At 39.4% G+C, this 14,826-nt stretch overlaps 1 protein-coding gene across 2 annotated transcripts in view; it reads right to left on the reverse strand.

Annotated features, from left to right (window-relative positions):
* Positions 1 to 14,826, reverse strand: part of KIFAP3 (kinesin associated protein 3) — a 72,186-nt gene that overhangs the window by 22,039 nt on the left and 35,321 nt on the right. For both annotated transcript variants that reach the window (XM_075097025.1, XM_075097026.1), the window contains exons 14-18: positions 14,107 to 14,272; positions 13,770 to 13,895; positions 13,278 to 13,376; positions 11,815 to 11,900; positions 2,131 to 2,320 (exon numbers count right to left, since the gene is read on the reverse strand). In XM_075097025.1, the coding sequence (XP_074953126.1) occupies positions 2,131 to 2,320; positions 11,815 to 11,900; positions 13,278 to 13,376; positions 13,770 to 13,895; positions 14,107 to 14,272 (667 nt within the window). The remainder of the gene's footprint in view (positions 1 to 2,130; positions 2,321 to 11,814; positions 11,901 to 13,277; positions 13,377 to 13,769; positions 13,896 to 14,106; positions 14,273 to 14,826) is intronic.

The raw sequence follows: 14,826 nt of genomic DNA on the forward strand, positions 1-14,826 counted from the left end.
CTGCAGGGGGACTTGTGCTGAACATCAGCCATCAGTGCAGGTTATGTCTAAAATTATCAAATTGAAATACAAGCATTTAATTTCTGATTGCACAAAGATTTGTATTTTTGTTGGTTTTTGACTAAGTAATGCTCTGTCCTTCAGAAAACCACATGCCTACTCCAATTGGTACAATAATCCACACTCTTTTCAGAGGAATATAATGTCCCTTCTGGCCACATCTCAAAATTATAAATCTAGCAGACTTCAGTAGCATACCATTACTGGCACTTGTCGGAAGGAACCCAAGAAGTGAATCTGTATTTTGGATATAATCACCTACTTTTACACCTTTAAAAAAAAAAGCACTTTTCAAACATCTGCAGAACATATCACTGGAAATCTGCCTCTCCTTCCTGGTCAAATACCAATTCCAACACAAAAATCTTTATTCAAATAACATTAAGCCTCTAACGTAAATGATTAAAAGCCAGGAAGTGCAGCATTACTGGTGCCACTCCATCTCTAGCTCACACTATTGGGAAAAGAAATGGCCCAGTGAACTAAGCAAAGGCTTGTTAGTAAGACCCGTAAAGGGGAGACTACAACAGGCATGCTGGCACATCTTTAAATTAGGAAGCCTGAAAGATTTGATGTAATAAGAGTCCCTGGTACCGTACCACACATGGCGCACACTGCTAACCTTGTAGATCTAGTAGAGCAAGATAAAGCTACAGGATTCAAAAGGGGAAAACATACCCCTAAAAAGGCGAGTTGCTATGGCTGACATATGTAATCAAAAGCAGAAGAACAAGAATCCTTAAGTTCTGATATCCTTTGAAAATAATTTTTTAATGCTACTGAGATATTGCACAACTATTTTCTCACAGGAACTACAAGTAAAGCTTATGGGGTTTAGTGGTTTTGTTTTTCTTATTACTATTCCTGCAAATTCATCCAGCGTCATAGAGTTTTGTGACTCATGCTTCATAGCAAAGGACTGGACACTTAAGTGGAAAATAAAAAACCCACAGACTCAAACCCAGCAATTAAAACAAAAACAAAAAAAATAAATCCATGTGCACACAGTCATCTAGGAGTTTGAAAAGGATATAAAACCACAAGTTGGACAGCATGAGCCAATCCCTAGTTATGAAGACTTATCCGGTGGGCAAATTATTTCATGATTGTCTCCTGCAGAGTTTTTTTGAACCTTCCTCTGAAACCGCTGGCAATACTGGACTAGATACATCATGTCTTAACCCAGTATGGCAATTTCTATTTTCTTAGTAACTACAAAATCTTTACAGAAGGAGAGCGACAGAGCAGATTCCACTTGAGATCCCCCAGAACTGTGCCATTATACATCTACTAATCCTACTAATAGGATTAAGCAAAATTGTAAGAAATGTCTTTTTTCTTTAGAAAATGTATTAGGGTTAAACTCAAATAAGAACATTACTTTTCTGAAGAATAATTTTGGGGTTTTTGTTTAACTGATCTTCAAATTGTCAAGTAATAAATCTTTTTCATATGAGAAACAAAAAAAAAAGTATTTAAGAGATTTACACACTTCCCTGGATACACGACAGCAAAAGTCATACAAACAGGTTAGCTGAAAGCCACAGAATAACTGCCTCTGCTAATGAACCTAGAAGTTTGATGTGGCTCAACTGAAGTCTTGCATCAAGATCTGCAATAAAAATTCCATTACAGAACTAAAACATAAGGCAGAACAAAATTCAGCATCAAATCCCATAGCTGTAAATCGAACAGGGATGCGAAAAGGTTTGTGTTTGCAAAGCAAACAAGCTATGGACACAGGAAAGAGGTGTGAAGAACAAGGCTGGACCACCTTTATTCAACTCAGCCATCATGGTCCGTTAGCTCTCTGAGATAGATCTATTTGTATTTCTGAAGACCTGTAACACTTAAGGTCATGGATATCCAGTACGCAATCCATCATTAACAGCCTAACAAGACCAAGCCCATCCCCAGCTAGCATGCACCAGTGCTACTCCCAGTGACACAAAAGGGTAACCGTCCTGCTGGTTTGAGTCAGCAGATTCTCTCTAAAGCCCCCAGTCAAGCTCCTGTTCCAAACACAGAGGCAGCAATCTCAGTCCTGAACAGTAATACATGCTGCCTTACCTGCATTGTAGTAGAGGTCGGGTCTTTCCAGAATATCCCCTTCATGGATGTAGGGCTCAATACGATCGTCACCATAGAGATACTGCTCACTGTCATCCATCTGCCGACTCTCCACCATCTCCAGCCACTGAGAGTTGTGCCATCGAAATTTCTCGCTCTGGATTTTTTTAGCCCACTCCTCATCATATTCCTGTTAAAAATCACCACGCAATATTTTTAGGATGACATATAGAGAAAGCTGTTTGGTTTAACAGGAAACGGCGCAGGAATTTAATGTCAGCAAAAGATGTAAGTTTCAGGGCTCAGTGACTTAAATCCTCTATTCAGTTCACAGAGTACTTTGAGCAAACAAGGAAACGATTTTGCAAGCACTAGACATTATTCTGTTTTTGTACATGCAGCAGTACAATCTTCCCTTCATGGTTTGTAACTTTACACCACCAGAAAAATCTCCTGCTTTGAGCAGGGAAGTTCCATCATCACAGACTCCTCATTTGCTTTATCAAGAAGTGTCAATTACTGCCAATTTTCAGAGGGATGTCAGTAATTACTAACACTGGCCAAATACCCTGTACGTCCTCATTAGATGACCATTCACTAAGATGACTAGTTACTAGAAAACAACCAAAAAAAGTGATTAAAAAATAATCACTAAATCTTTATTTTGCTTCATGAGCTCCAGTAAGACAGGATTTGATTTCAAACTTCTTGTCGAATTTTATAATGGCTTTCTATGTTTAGTATTGAATACCCACAAAAATGGTACACAACATTTGTAACACAGAGGATATGGGAATCCAAGATAAAAAAACTAACATCTGAGAGGAACTTCTCCAGAAAGCTGAGAAAAACGGGATATAGGTTCCAGCCACTATGGAAACAAAATGCAGGCATGAAATTTCAATCTGGATTACAGCCTAACTGTGGTCAAGTGATGGGATATTCAATATAAAGGAGCATCAGAAGGAAGTGGCAGAGCCTACGGTCACTGCATTCAGCTGTTTAGAAGGCTCTTCTAAACAGAGCAGACTATGTGGGCTGTTGATTACCACTGGGTGAACAAAGACCTGTGGATAATACTCAGTTTTTCTCAATATTACTGGAAAGATAGGGCACAGCTAACTATAGGAAACTCACCAACATATGAAATCTGCAGAAGTTGTCAATTTGGGAAGATTCACAAATAATGCACCATGGTTAGTATTTTTGTAATCAAAGGCTTGTGAACAAGACTAACATTCCTAACCGAAGTGTTTCTACTTGGGGGAAGAAGTATCCTCCTGAAACAGGTCCCACTTCACTGTCTTCTAACTTAACTACAGAGGAGAGAAAAATTGAAAATAGTTTTACTCCCACATGATCTAGACAGACTTTCCTTGGAGATCTAGCTGGAGCAGCTTAAGGTTTTTAAAATCTGTTTTACTTAGCCCTGAAGGGGATGAAGAGCGTTCACACAATTAGCAACAATGCCTTGGCTGCAGAAGTGGTAGTTTCTTAAACTGCTCCAGCTAGTCAAAGAAAAGCAGATTTGTCTATAACCAGAGGTCAAAAAATAGCAGCGAAGACAGAGTAAGTTGGCTTAGTAGCTCAGGTTAAATTCTGAAACCCCCATAGACTGAACTGGAGCTTTTAAACTGACTTAATATTCAACCTACCTTGTCTTCACTGCTATTAAACTGACGTAGTTAACACACACTCTACCCTGCGCATTTTCCACCCTTCTGATTGGTTCATAACACAAAAACTAGCTGGTCCCGGCATTCTGGCAGAAGCTTCTCTGACATCTTTAGCAAGTACCTAGAGAACCCAAGATTTCATGGGGAATCACGTCACATTGTGCAACCACAAACCCTTATTCTATGGCAGTGGGGTTTTAAACTTTTACTTGGAGAAATGGCAAACAAATTTGTTTCTCTTGGCCTAAAGTGGAACAAACTCCTTTTGATGGGACATCCATGCAAGTACTTGCAGATCTGGAACTCTGATCAGTCTGTGGGATTATTCTAGATTTCTCCAACTCCACCTCTGATCAACTCTATTAGACCTTCCTAATTCCCCTCTGCACCACCCTGGCACGCAAGCGGTACTGTTCAAAACCTCGTCTCCTGCGCAACTTCCACACACAGGGCAGGTATCGCCTGTGGGATCTGTACATATCTCAGTGCCTGGTGACCTCAAGCAAAATTCCAGATTTCTGTTAGCCACACAGCAACACAGCAACCTCAGGGAGGAAGGAAGAAAGTAAAACAAAACACCCAAAACACCAAAAAACCCAAACACACACCTATGTCTCATACTGTTTGGAAAAACCATCTCATGCTATTTCTGCCTCTTGATCTTCCCCCCCCCACTTCAACTCTCAATTAAAAACAAAGACTAGAAGTAACAGTGCAAAACAAGAGCTTCCCTGGAAAAAACAAGCTCATCACTGAGATTTATAAAATGACCCATTAAAAAAAATGAAGGGGCATGACTTCCAATGATGACATCTGACCAGCATCTTGGAAACATCTCCTGAGCCCCCAGTTTAGCTCTGGCAGATGTCAGCCTCCAGCAGTTGTGAATTATTTAGAGAAACACCTTGTAACTGCCAGAAATCATACTGCAGTTTTAAGGAAACTATTCCCACAAATTATGATTGTAAAGAAGTGGGGGAAAACAAACAAATTTAATAAACAGCAAATTAGACTAATCTGTGGGAAAGCTGAATTCCTTTTATATTACCTTGTTTACCTTTGAACATTCTCAAAAGCAGAAAGGCCAGCAGGTAAATCACCTAATTTGCATGTACCAGAAATGCACTTTGAAAATATTTTAATCTTCCTAAATTACAACCCCAAATGAATCCCACTCGCCCAACATCGCTGTTCCATTCCACACCACTGTTTGAACACACTGAATATCTGTCACAAAGAGACATGAACTTCTTATATCCTAAAAAAAACAAAACCATCAGTTAACACTCCTCAGATCCTAACTGATTTTCTCTTTAGACAATGACAACAGGGTAGAATATTCCTATGTATTCTACATTTCCCATCCTATATTAAGAAGCTTAAAGCTTACAGGTATTTTACCTCAATCATTCATCTAAATTTTGGAAAAGACGACTAGCAACTGAATGGCAAATTAGCAGCTGTAAGATTGAGCATATCCACACATTACTTAAAAATCACAAGTTATCCAATCAAGCAGTTTGGCTACATTGTTACATTTGTACCTTGCATTCCGCTATGAAAGAGTAACAAGAACAAAGAAGTGACCATACCAGAATCAGATCAATGATCAGTTTTGCCATGAGTTTCATTCTGGCAGCAATCGTAGAAAAGGATTATTTGCAATAATCTAGAATGATTTACATAAATGAACATTTTTGTGCTGAGGTTAAGTACTGCTAGATCAGAAATATGTCTGTAGATTTTTCCACAGAAATGTGCAGAAACACCACTGGGTAAATGATTAATGGAAGAATGGAAGAAAAGCTGTAAATACAGGACTACAGCCAAAAGGCACAAAGAAACCAAATTAAAGAAGTTTAGAGCAAACCAGTTCCCTAAAACACAGCAAGTCTTCCAATAATTACATTTTGATCTACTGAAAACCTTTTTTCTTCTTCTTTATTTTGTGTAGGTTTTTTTGGTTTTGCTTGGGTTTTGTTTTTTAAACACATGAAGCACACCTTTTCTAAGGAATTCCTGCAAAAATGAAACCAGAAAACTAAAACATCATCGAGACACAGACATAGCTTTGTGCCATCCAGTCCTTTTAAACGGTAGGCTACTCAAAAAGCAGTGGGTGGAGGAATGAGAAGGTGGACAGAATGTGCCTATTCTCCAACGCCCTGCACCCCCACCCCCACCCCCCCCAATACTGCACGTTCAGAAACATAAAAGGAGGAATCCTGAAGGTTGATTTTATTCTCTTTGGAGCTCCCTGACATCACTGTTTTTAACATTCGGTTTCCATAAATCCAGAAGCATCATAGAAGACGTATGGTTTGACTCTGCGAGGAATGTGCCATCCTTTTTGAAGTTCTACTTCCAACTTTGTTTACTACTGAACCATTGAAATATTATGAAGCGTTAACTGGCCTATTATCAGAGCGTGTCTGTTCCCTATCAGGGGTCCCCTTTGTCACTGGCTTCCGTCACACCTTGTATCTGATTAACACACTATAGGATAACATAGAGTTACACAGATCTGCTTTGTGTTCTCTCACAGCTGATGAAAAACAGATTTTCCTTTTCACTTTAATGTGGTTGCCCTTTAATTGGGTCTGTAAAAGGGGTTCATTTTATGTGATTCCTCATACTAAAACTGCTATACAGTAAGTAGAATGCTCATTAGGCTGTAGTTGGTGATATGTTACATTCTTCATTATTTAGCCACCCCTAGAACACAGTTTACATGAAAGGTTAAATTAATCCTTTATTAAGAAAGAAAGAATTTATCTTGTCTAGCTATCCAAAAGTTAGGCATGTCATTTGAACTATGTGCTCCTACAAACCAAGGAGAGAAACAGATGTTATGGATCAACTTCTGCAGGTGTCTATGACAACTACACCTTACGTAAGTACCACCGGAGAGCAAAAAAAAGTAAACCCTTCTACCACTTACACCTGTGCAACCCACAGGCAATTCTTCACAACCAGGTTCATCACTGAATATATTCTGATAGCAAGCTAAGAGAAACCTGTGATACAAAACTAATGGCAAGGCAGAATAAAAGACTAAACATTCATACCCCTAAATTTAGGGGCCTACATAAAATGCACATTGACCACAGGGTTCCTATATTGTCAATAGCTAAAGAGAAACTTACACCACCCTTTGGAGAAATGTAAGGTATCCCATTGGCAAGCTGTTATGAAATAGACATCGGTGGTTTGGCTCACCTCCCTAGTCTTACAACTCCAAAGAACAAGCACCAATGCCAGAAGAAAATCCGTCCAAGATCAGTTTCCATGAAGACAAAACCAATCAGGACATGCCTGCCCTATTTAACACTTCCTGCAGCGTGGTTATTCTTCCAGTCCAGGTAGAGCCTTTCCTGCTGGGTGTGTACTCTTTGCCACAAAAAGCTACCAGCACCAATGCAGACTGACTGGAAATTTAACAATGCAGAAATTCAGTGAAAACATGTCAACAGTTCAGCCTGCAGCCCCACACCCTAGCTGCTCTTATCCCCACCTCTCTGTATTGATGATTGTTAGAGGAAAATAGGGGAACAAGAGACAGCACAGGAGGGGAAAGTCTTGACAAGTGAAGGGAGAACCTTTTTTCCTGGAGTGACTACAACACTATTCATGGAAAGAGGACACCAGGCTGGAGTCAAAGGTTATCTATTTTCAGAGCATGCTGCCTATTCAAATAAAGCTCCCACCAAATCCCTGTGGTCTCATCTTCCTTGATTTTAAGAGAGCTGGCCAACATCTTCCACAGCTGGCCCCAAACCCCAGCGCACCGAGGCTTCAAAGGACATTCCTGCTTCTTATGTGGAATTCCAGCATTCCCAACATGGCACATTTGGGTCAAGGCATTCAACAGGGAAAGATGCAAGCCATTCATTAACACAGCTTTCCATATATGGCAAATGCTGTCTGGCATTCATTACAAATGGGGCAAAGAACAAGTGCTGGAAAGACACCTTAGGCATAAGGCCCTTCCTAAATCACAGGGACAATGCTGTAGCTGTCTAGAAGTTTTGCTTCTGCAGGAAGCATAATAATCCACTCGGTCGTAAGGGGAACAATATGGTACAGCAGGCCTGGATTCAAACCTGTAAAAACACTGAATAAGAAAGTGGGGAAAAAGGGGGGAGGGGGAAGGCTCGGACTACCCAGTCCAAGGATCTGGTTATGCCTTATTAAATATCCTTTGAAGAAATGAGGAAAAAAATTTAACTGCCATAAGACCGAGCTAGGAACAGAAAAAGGATGAGAAACCTGAGAGAAAAATAAACCCATCAGCTCTTGATAATATTGTCTGAGGTGAACAGAATAAAACCACCTTGAGTAAGCTGACATTTCTTTCCACAAGCTTTGAGGTGCAGGTGCCCAGGCTTCTGAGTCAGAGGAAAAAGGAACTTCATTTGCCTAAGACTTATACTAGCTGTTGATTCCAGGCTTTCAGATGAGCCATATGACCTGTCCTGCTTTAGGTGTACAAGTACACTAAACTAGCTGCTTGGTGTCAAGAGTCAGCACATGACATGCGACTGAAGCATTCCCAAGTTATCAACGCAGACTTTCTTTTCGACAAAAGGGATTTTTCGCATCTTCCAGTGCAAAGCTAGGACTCCCCAGTACATACTATGCTGAAGCAGCACATCTGTTTCAGTTCATCAATGGCAGAGTCCAGCCAAGCTATATTAAACAAATCATCACTAGTGTAACATTTCCATAATTTTTGTGACAATTACTTTACTACAGAAGGCATATCTCCCTCAAGGCTTAAGGCATCTGATTTTCTTCAGTGTTATTTCAATCATTCTATATAGAGCTTATTGACGAGTGAAAGGAACATTTGCCTCCCTGAGAAGAAATTACTTTCAAATCTCTTTTCTCCAACATCTAGTTTCTGACTTCCATCATCAGAGGAATTAATCCTGTCAGCATGTATGGAGCAACAAGACTGAAAACTTAAGCTTTTCTTGTTGGGGATTTACCACAGATAAGAAGTTTCACCAATCTTAGAGACTGTCTGTTCAGACACCTCAGAAGGCACTGATTGTGTAAAATGGCCACACAACCAAACACCTCTGTGTTTACAGGCTGCTTTGCCATATCCTCTGAGCTGAATGGAAGAACACCTATCAAGATCTGAGGTTCTGAAAACTTCCTGTTTCGTATTTTTGCCCATCATTATCTAAAATGTGTTTTGATTTTTGCTACTGCAAGACAATGTGCAACCAGCTTACAACACTGCCAAGAAAGCAATCAACTAGTGGTTCTCTCTGTGCTCCAGAGAAGAGGGCACATTGTGCTTCCCCTTCCCCACAGGGGCATGGTGTTAGTTACGGTTTATGCAACTTATAACACAACAGCTAGCTAATAAAGCTAAAAAGGCCTTCTCAGAAAGGGAACTATCTTTCTAAGTGTGGCATTGCTCTACAACCAAAGGAAAAACAAATAGTTCACCACCAAACTACTCTTGTGCTTGATATCTTCTTCCCTGTCCCCAACAATAGCAGTACCACTTCATTTCCTCCCTTTATTCTTCCTCAAGGCCCTAGAAGTCTTGTCCAGTGCTTCCTGCAGGTTGAGAAACCTTTCCCATCCATTATCATAGCATTCCTCATTTATTCATGGCTAGCAAAAAAGGAAGAAAAAAGCCAAGTACATCTTAATATTGATTATGAAGCTACATCTTTATAGCCATTCTCCTAGATTCTATAAAATAAAAGTTGCTTAAAAATGTTACTAACATAATTTTTCAGTTACTAGATACTATGTACCATGTCGTAAAGCTCCCTCATATGAGCAAATCAACGCCTGAGACACCTGGGAATTGCACTGGCCCCATGATAAAACAAGCATTGGAAGCACTCGGCTTGTCCAGGCTCACCTGGAAGATAAAAGTCTTTCTACTGTTTCCACTGGACTCATCCCTGGAAATAACTGATCTTGGTAAGCTGAAAAAAATGCCCACCATAAATAAGTACTAAATGCAAATCATCTGTGTTGAAATCTTGCCCTTAATGAATGTCAACAGCAACTCTTGATGTGGAGCATGATTTTCATTCCACACCTCCATGAAGCAAAACCGGAGTTAGATAAAAAGATTTCCAACACAGAAAATGTTATGTCATTTTACTTTTTAGATGAATATTAAGTTAGAAGGCATTATTAATGAATATAACAGAAAAAGACAAAATAGACTATCATATTGTGCAGCATAACTTTGGTCTTACATTATATTAAACCTTTCAGAGAACAAGCTACAATATCTGTAATTCAGCTGAAGAAGGAACTAAGTAGATGACAGGAAAAGCATTAAGGTAGTCAGAGACACCAGTATTGTATCACAGTTAAGTTCTCCTCAGCTGTAAGATTTAATTTCATGATAGCTGCACTACATACAAAAGGATGCACAGTCTGTACAATCCTAAGACACTATGAAGTGCTGAAATTTTTTGTCAGTAGAAGTCAATCCAATTAAACAGGTGTCAGGGACTAGAAACTTGTCTCAACATTGTTGGCAGGCAAGTTCCTCTAACAAAGCCTGATCACTACAGCAGCAGAGCGGAACAGTTTAATCAGCAAGGTCGACCTGACAGGAACATGCGCCCCACTATCTCTGAGTACTCATCCTCCGTGCCTAACGCCCAGGCTTAAGGCCGACTGGCAGCATATGCGGGGGGGCCCTCAGACCCTCTAGAACTTTCAAGCACCCTCTAGTGACAGTACTGGGCATGCACCCCACCGCCGAGTGGGAGGCGTGGGTATGCAGAACGGCTACTGACTGTGCAAGAGAGCAACCTTATAAAAGGGGAAACCAGCAGAGACGTGGGAGGTGTTCTGGAACATCCGCCCCTCCACCGGCTTCAAAGATGCACAGGACACCCAGACTCCCCCCGCCCAGAACGGACGGACTGCCGCAGATCTGCGGTGATAGCTATCACAACAGTCCCAACTCTCTCCCTCCCTCTCATTCCCTTTTTCATTTTTTTCCTTCTTTCTTTGCTTTTCTCTCCCATATATATTTTTTGGCAAAATAAAGTGACTTGGCACTTGACTCCATTTTGAGTCTTAATTCTGTTTCCGAGAATGTAAAAGGAACCTAGTCACAATAACACATTGGAGTTAATCAGAAGTTAAGCCCAGCCACCCCCAACCTCCCATAATTATCTGAGGTCAGTTGGAAAGCAAGGGGGTTTAACCTCTGCCAAACTGTTCAACCCAGCAGTGGATCAGGACAACAGGCCAGGAAGAATTTTAACAATGAAATGCAGCTTTTATGTGGAATCAGTTTCATAATGTCTTCAGTGAAGAACACCATAGAAAATATTAATGATTCTAGAGTCAGGGATCCCCAAAAGCAGATTATACATGTTATATGAGCTGATAAAGCAATAGCACTTCATAATTTAGTATTTTTTTTCCAAGTTAGCAGTTTAATCCAAAACAACATCCCAAGAGTTTATTGTGATCAATGCATTGCTGGACAAATTAAGTCACGTAGCTAAAGGAAACCTATCCAAGAGGTGAAGATGATATTAAAAAGTTCAGTGTTATACTGACTGTTTCCCCAGCAGAAGACAGACAGCTTTAGGATTGGCTCCCACGTTTTCTTTTTGAAAAAAAGTATCGGCATCAGGCAATGAAGAAAAGCTGAATCAAAAGCTACTTGGTAACAAAAGCCATTTGTCTGGAGAATTCAGAAATAATGAACGCTTAACATAATTACATGATGTGATTCAGTATAAAAGCATTCTTTAAAAGTGTCTGTAGCATACAGGTAATTGGTATGAATTTTCAAAGTATATATGTACTTTTTGGAAGTATGGTACACAGTCTAGATTAACAATTGTCATTGTCCCCCAAAAATTCACCTTTTACCTATGTGATTAGGAAGTTGCAGATGAAAAATAGTCTCAATTTGCAGGTTACTGCTATCAGTTATTTTAGAATTATCTAATGCAAAGAGGTTCTTAAAGGACAGATGATAAAAAATCAGACCTACCGCTATAATATCCAGAGTGTTGTCACAAACTTTGCGAATCTCAGCATTTTTATCATGCATCAGGTCTATAAGATATGCTGGAGCCTCTGGAAAGAAACTGTTAAGGATAAAAGCTATTTTTTTTTTCACATTCTGGGGATCTTCCAACTGCAGATTTCATTAAGAAATGTAGTCAGGAATTTTCCAACACATGTGAAGTTCAGCAGCCTTCCCCCAACCATTTTTTTTTAATCACATTTTAAGATACCCAAGTATTCTTCAAAATTGCTGAAGAAAAATTACATGTCCCTTACAAAGAAAATACATTCTGATCTGTCACAGGAAATCCATGCACTTAATGTGTTAGTCCAAAAGGCATATATTCTGTTGAATGGTTTTATCTTTTGAGACTGTTACTTTTGTAATCATTAGACAGGTTTTTTTTTTTAAAAAGGTTTCCAATGCATGTGTTTCAAAACTATTGAAGATAATCCAGTGTGCAAATGATACCATCAATACTAGTCTCATTCAGTTTGAATGAGAAAAGTGTTGTTCAAATGTTGGTGCTTTATCATTATAGATATAAGAAGGCACGCAAAAAAAATTTTTATTTTTAAAGCTAGCCACCTAGGAGTCTAAGCAAGAAACAAAGAACAACATCCCAAACGGTTTCTCAGATATTCCACAGAGCTCAAAGAAAAAAGGACATTAAGTAGCAGCTATTTCTATTGTTAGCAAAGTAATCACTAATCTGCTATCCCTACATGGGCCCCATTCCACCTACTCTTTATCTTTCAATAAAATTTAACATGCAGCTGAGGCCCAAAGACAGCTAGTGTCTCTTTCCACAGTCTTCAGATCACCTGAATAAGCTTAACATCAGCAATCATTAAAAGTAGTAGAGACTGAAAAAGAGTTGTAAGCACCATACAAAAAAACCTGAATAGATCCACAGCATGAGGAAACTGAAGAACAGATTCAGTGATCAACAGACAGGCGAAAAAAGGAGAACAAGGAAAAGCCAGGAACAGAAATCAAAGTCTCCAGAGTAGGAAGTCAGGAAACTTATGCCAAACATAAAATTCAGAGAATAATTAGGTGGACAAAAATACAGAGCAGGCACACATATAATGGTGCAGTGCAAGAAGTTTGTCTATGCTCTGTGTAAGTTTTTCTATGTACCATGATTTGCAAAACAAATTCATACAGTAATTCAGACTGGATAGGAACTAAGGGGTCAGCTGGTTCACTGATCCCTCTCCTACCCTCCTCCCTGTAATAAAGCCAACTAACTTTTAATCTCTACTATTAATCTTGCAGCCCCTCTACATGCCTCCACACTTGGATTTTTTCTTCAGCTGAAATAAACCATTTACAAAGAAACCTCTCCGATCAGAAGGTTTATGCAAGAGAAATATTGGCCAAACATCAGTGATGGCAACTTAAGCACTGTAATTCTAGATGTTTAATCTTTAAGAAGATACGGGTTTCCTTGATAATGACATCTCTGGTGGCTTGGTGGAAGACCATCTGATAAAATACATAGATGATCTGGCAGACGAACTCATCATCTTCCTGCTGAGCTGCAAGAAAAAAATAAACCACAGTTTCAGATCTTACAACTAGAAGCTCTTGATGCTTAGAGAAAGTCCAGCTCTTACATGTCAGCTAAACAGTTCAGTGGTATGCATGAGATGTCATCTCCTGACAATGCAAACTGAGTGTTTTTTTCCCAGCTCAAGCAGAAAGAGCAGATTGCAGCAAGAGTTGTGGGGATAAAAAAAATTTAAAAATCAAATCTTAGACCACACCAGTCAGTATCTCTATCAGTAACAGAGTAATACCTCCTCCTTTCATATACAAAACACCTACCCCTGCCTTGCAAGAGAAAATGAATGGTGCATTCAGTTACAGCACAGCTACATCAACTAAATTTCTCTGAAAAACAAGACCTAAAGTCAGACATGGCAATTTACCATTTAGAAGCTCAATGAGCGCAGGAATGATTCCAGATTTAGCCAGCAGAGCAGCACAAGAGTCATCCATAGAAACTGTTCCAATCATTATCACCACTTCTAAAACGAGGTCATCTTCTGCAGAACCTGGTAAGTCAGAAGGCAGAAAGTATTACCTCTTAGAAATTCCTCACCTTGCTGCAGTAGTGTATTTATCTGCAGATATGATTCTGATGATCAGTGTTATGCTTCCTCAAATAATCACAAATTATAGAAGTAAAGAGACTCTACTCTGAAAGAGCATTCTAAGTATGTCGAGACACGCTACTTTGAAAGACTAACCAAACTCTGAACAGACCTGGTTTTAGTTTATCCTTCAGGTATGGAACCAGTTTGTACTCTTTCAGCACAAGTTCCCAGTCCAGATCTGGTAAGGTTAAATTTGCAAGTGTTCCCAGGCATTCAATCACAAATTCTTCTTCTTCATCATTTGATATTTGAGCTGCTAAATCACCAACATAATCCTAAAGAAAATACAGCAACAAACATTGCAGGTGAACAATCTGGAGTTCTGAAGAACTCACACTTGGAATCAAGACTAGTTCTCAAAAGAATGCTAGGTAGCCTTTTCTCCTGAAATGAGGGCTAATAAGGCAGTTCTCATTTTCAGTTGAAGAATGATCCAAGAAAACATTTCAGCATTCTCCTTCTCCATCCTTTCACTTTTAAGCGATGTACATCATTTGTTCACATGTTCCAAAAGTAGCTGTTACACACAAAGTTTGAGAAAACTGATAGAAAAGAAGGCAGAGAAGATAGTGAACACCATGCTGCACTAGCAACAGTAATGGAGTGCTCTTCCTAAAGATTTTGAGGAAGAGCTACAAGATTTTTAGGGGACATTAACAGGGGAGTCATGGATTCTACTTACTAATTCCATACTGCTTTAAGACAATCTGATATTTAATCTTGATTTTAACAGTAAGTTTAAAATTTCCACAATTTGGATGTTGTGTTTCCCCCCTTCTTTTGAAAGGGCAGCTTTACATGGTTAACTGCATATTAAGTATTCAAAATT

Source organism: Phalacrocorax aristotelis, chromosome 6 (genome assembly GCF_949628215.1).
Source record: "Phalacrocorax aristotelis chromosome 6, bGulAri2.1, whole genome shotgun sequence".
NCBI lineage: Eukaryota > Metazoa > Chordata > Aves > Suliformes > Phalacrocoracidae > Phalacrocorax > Phalacrocorax aristotelis.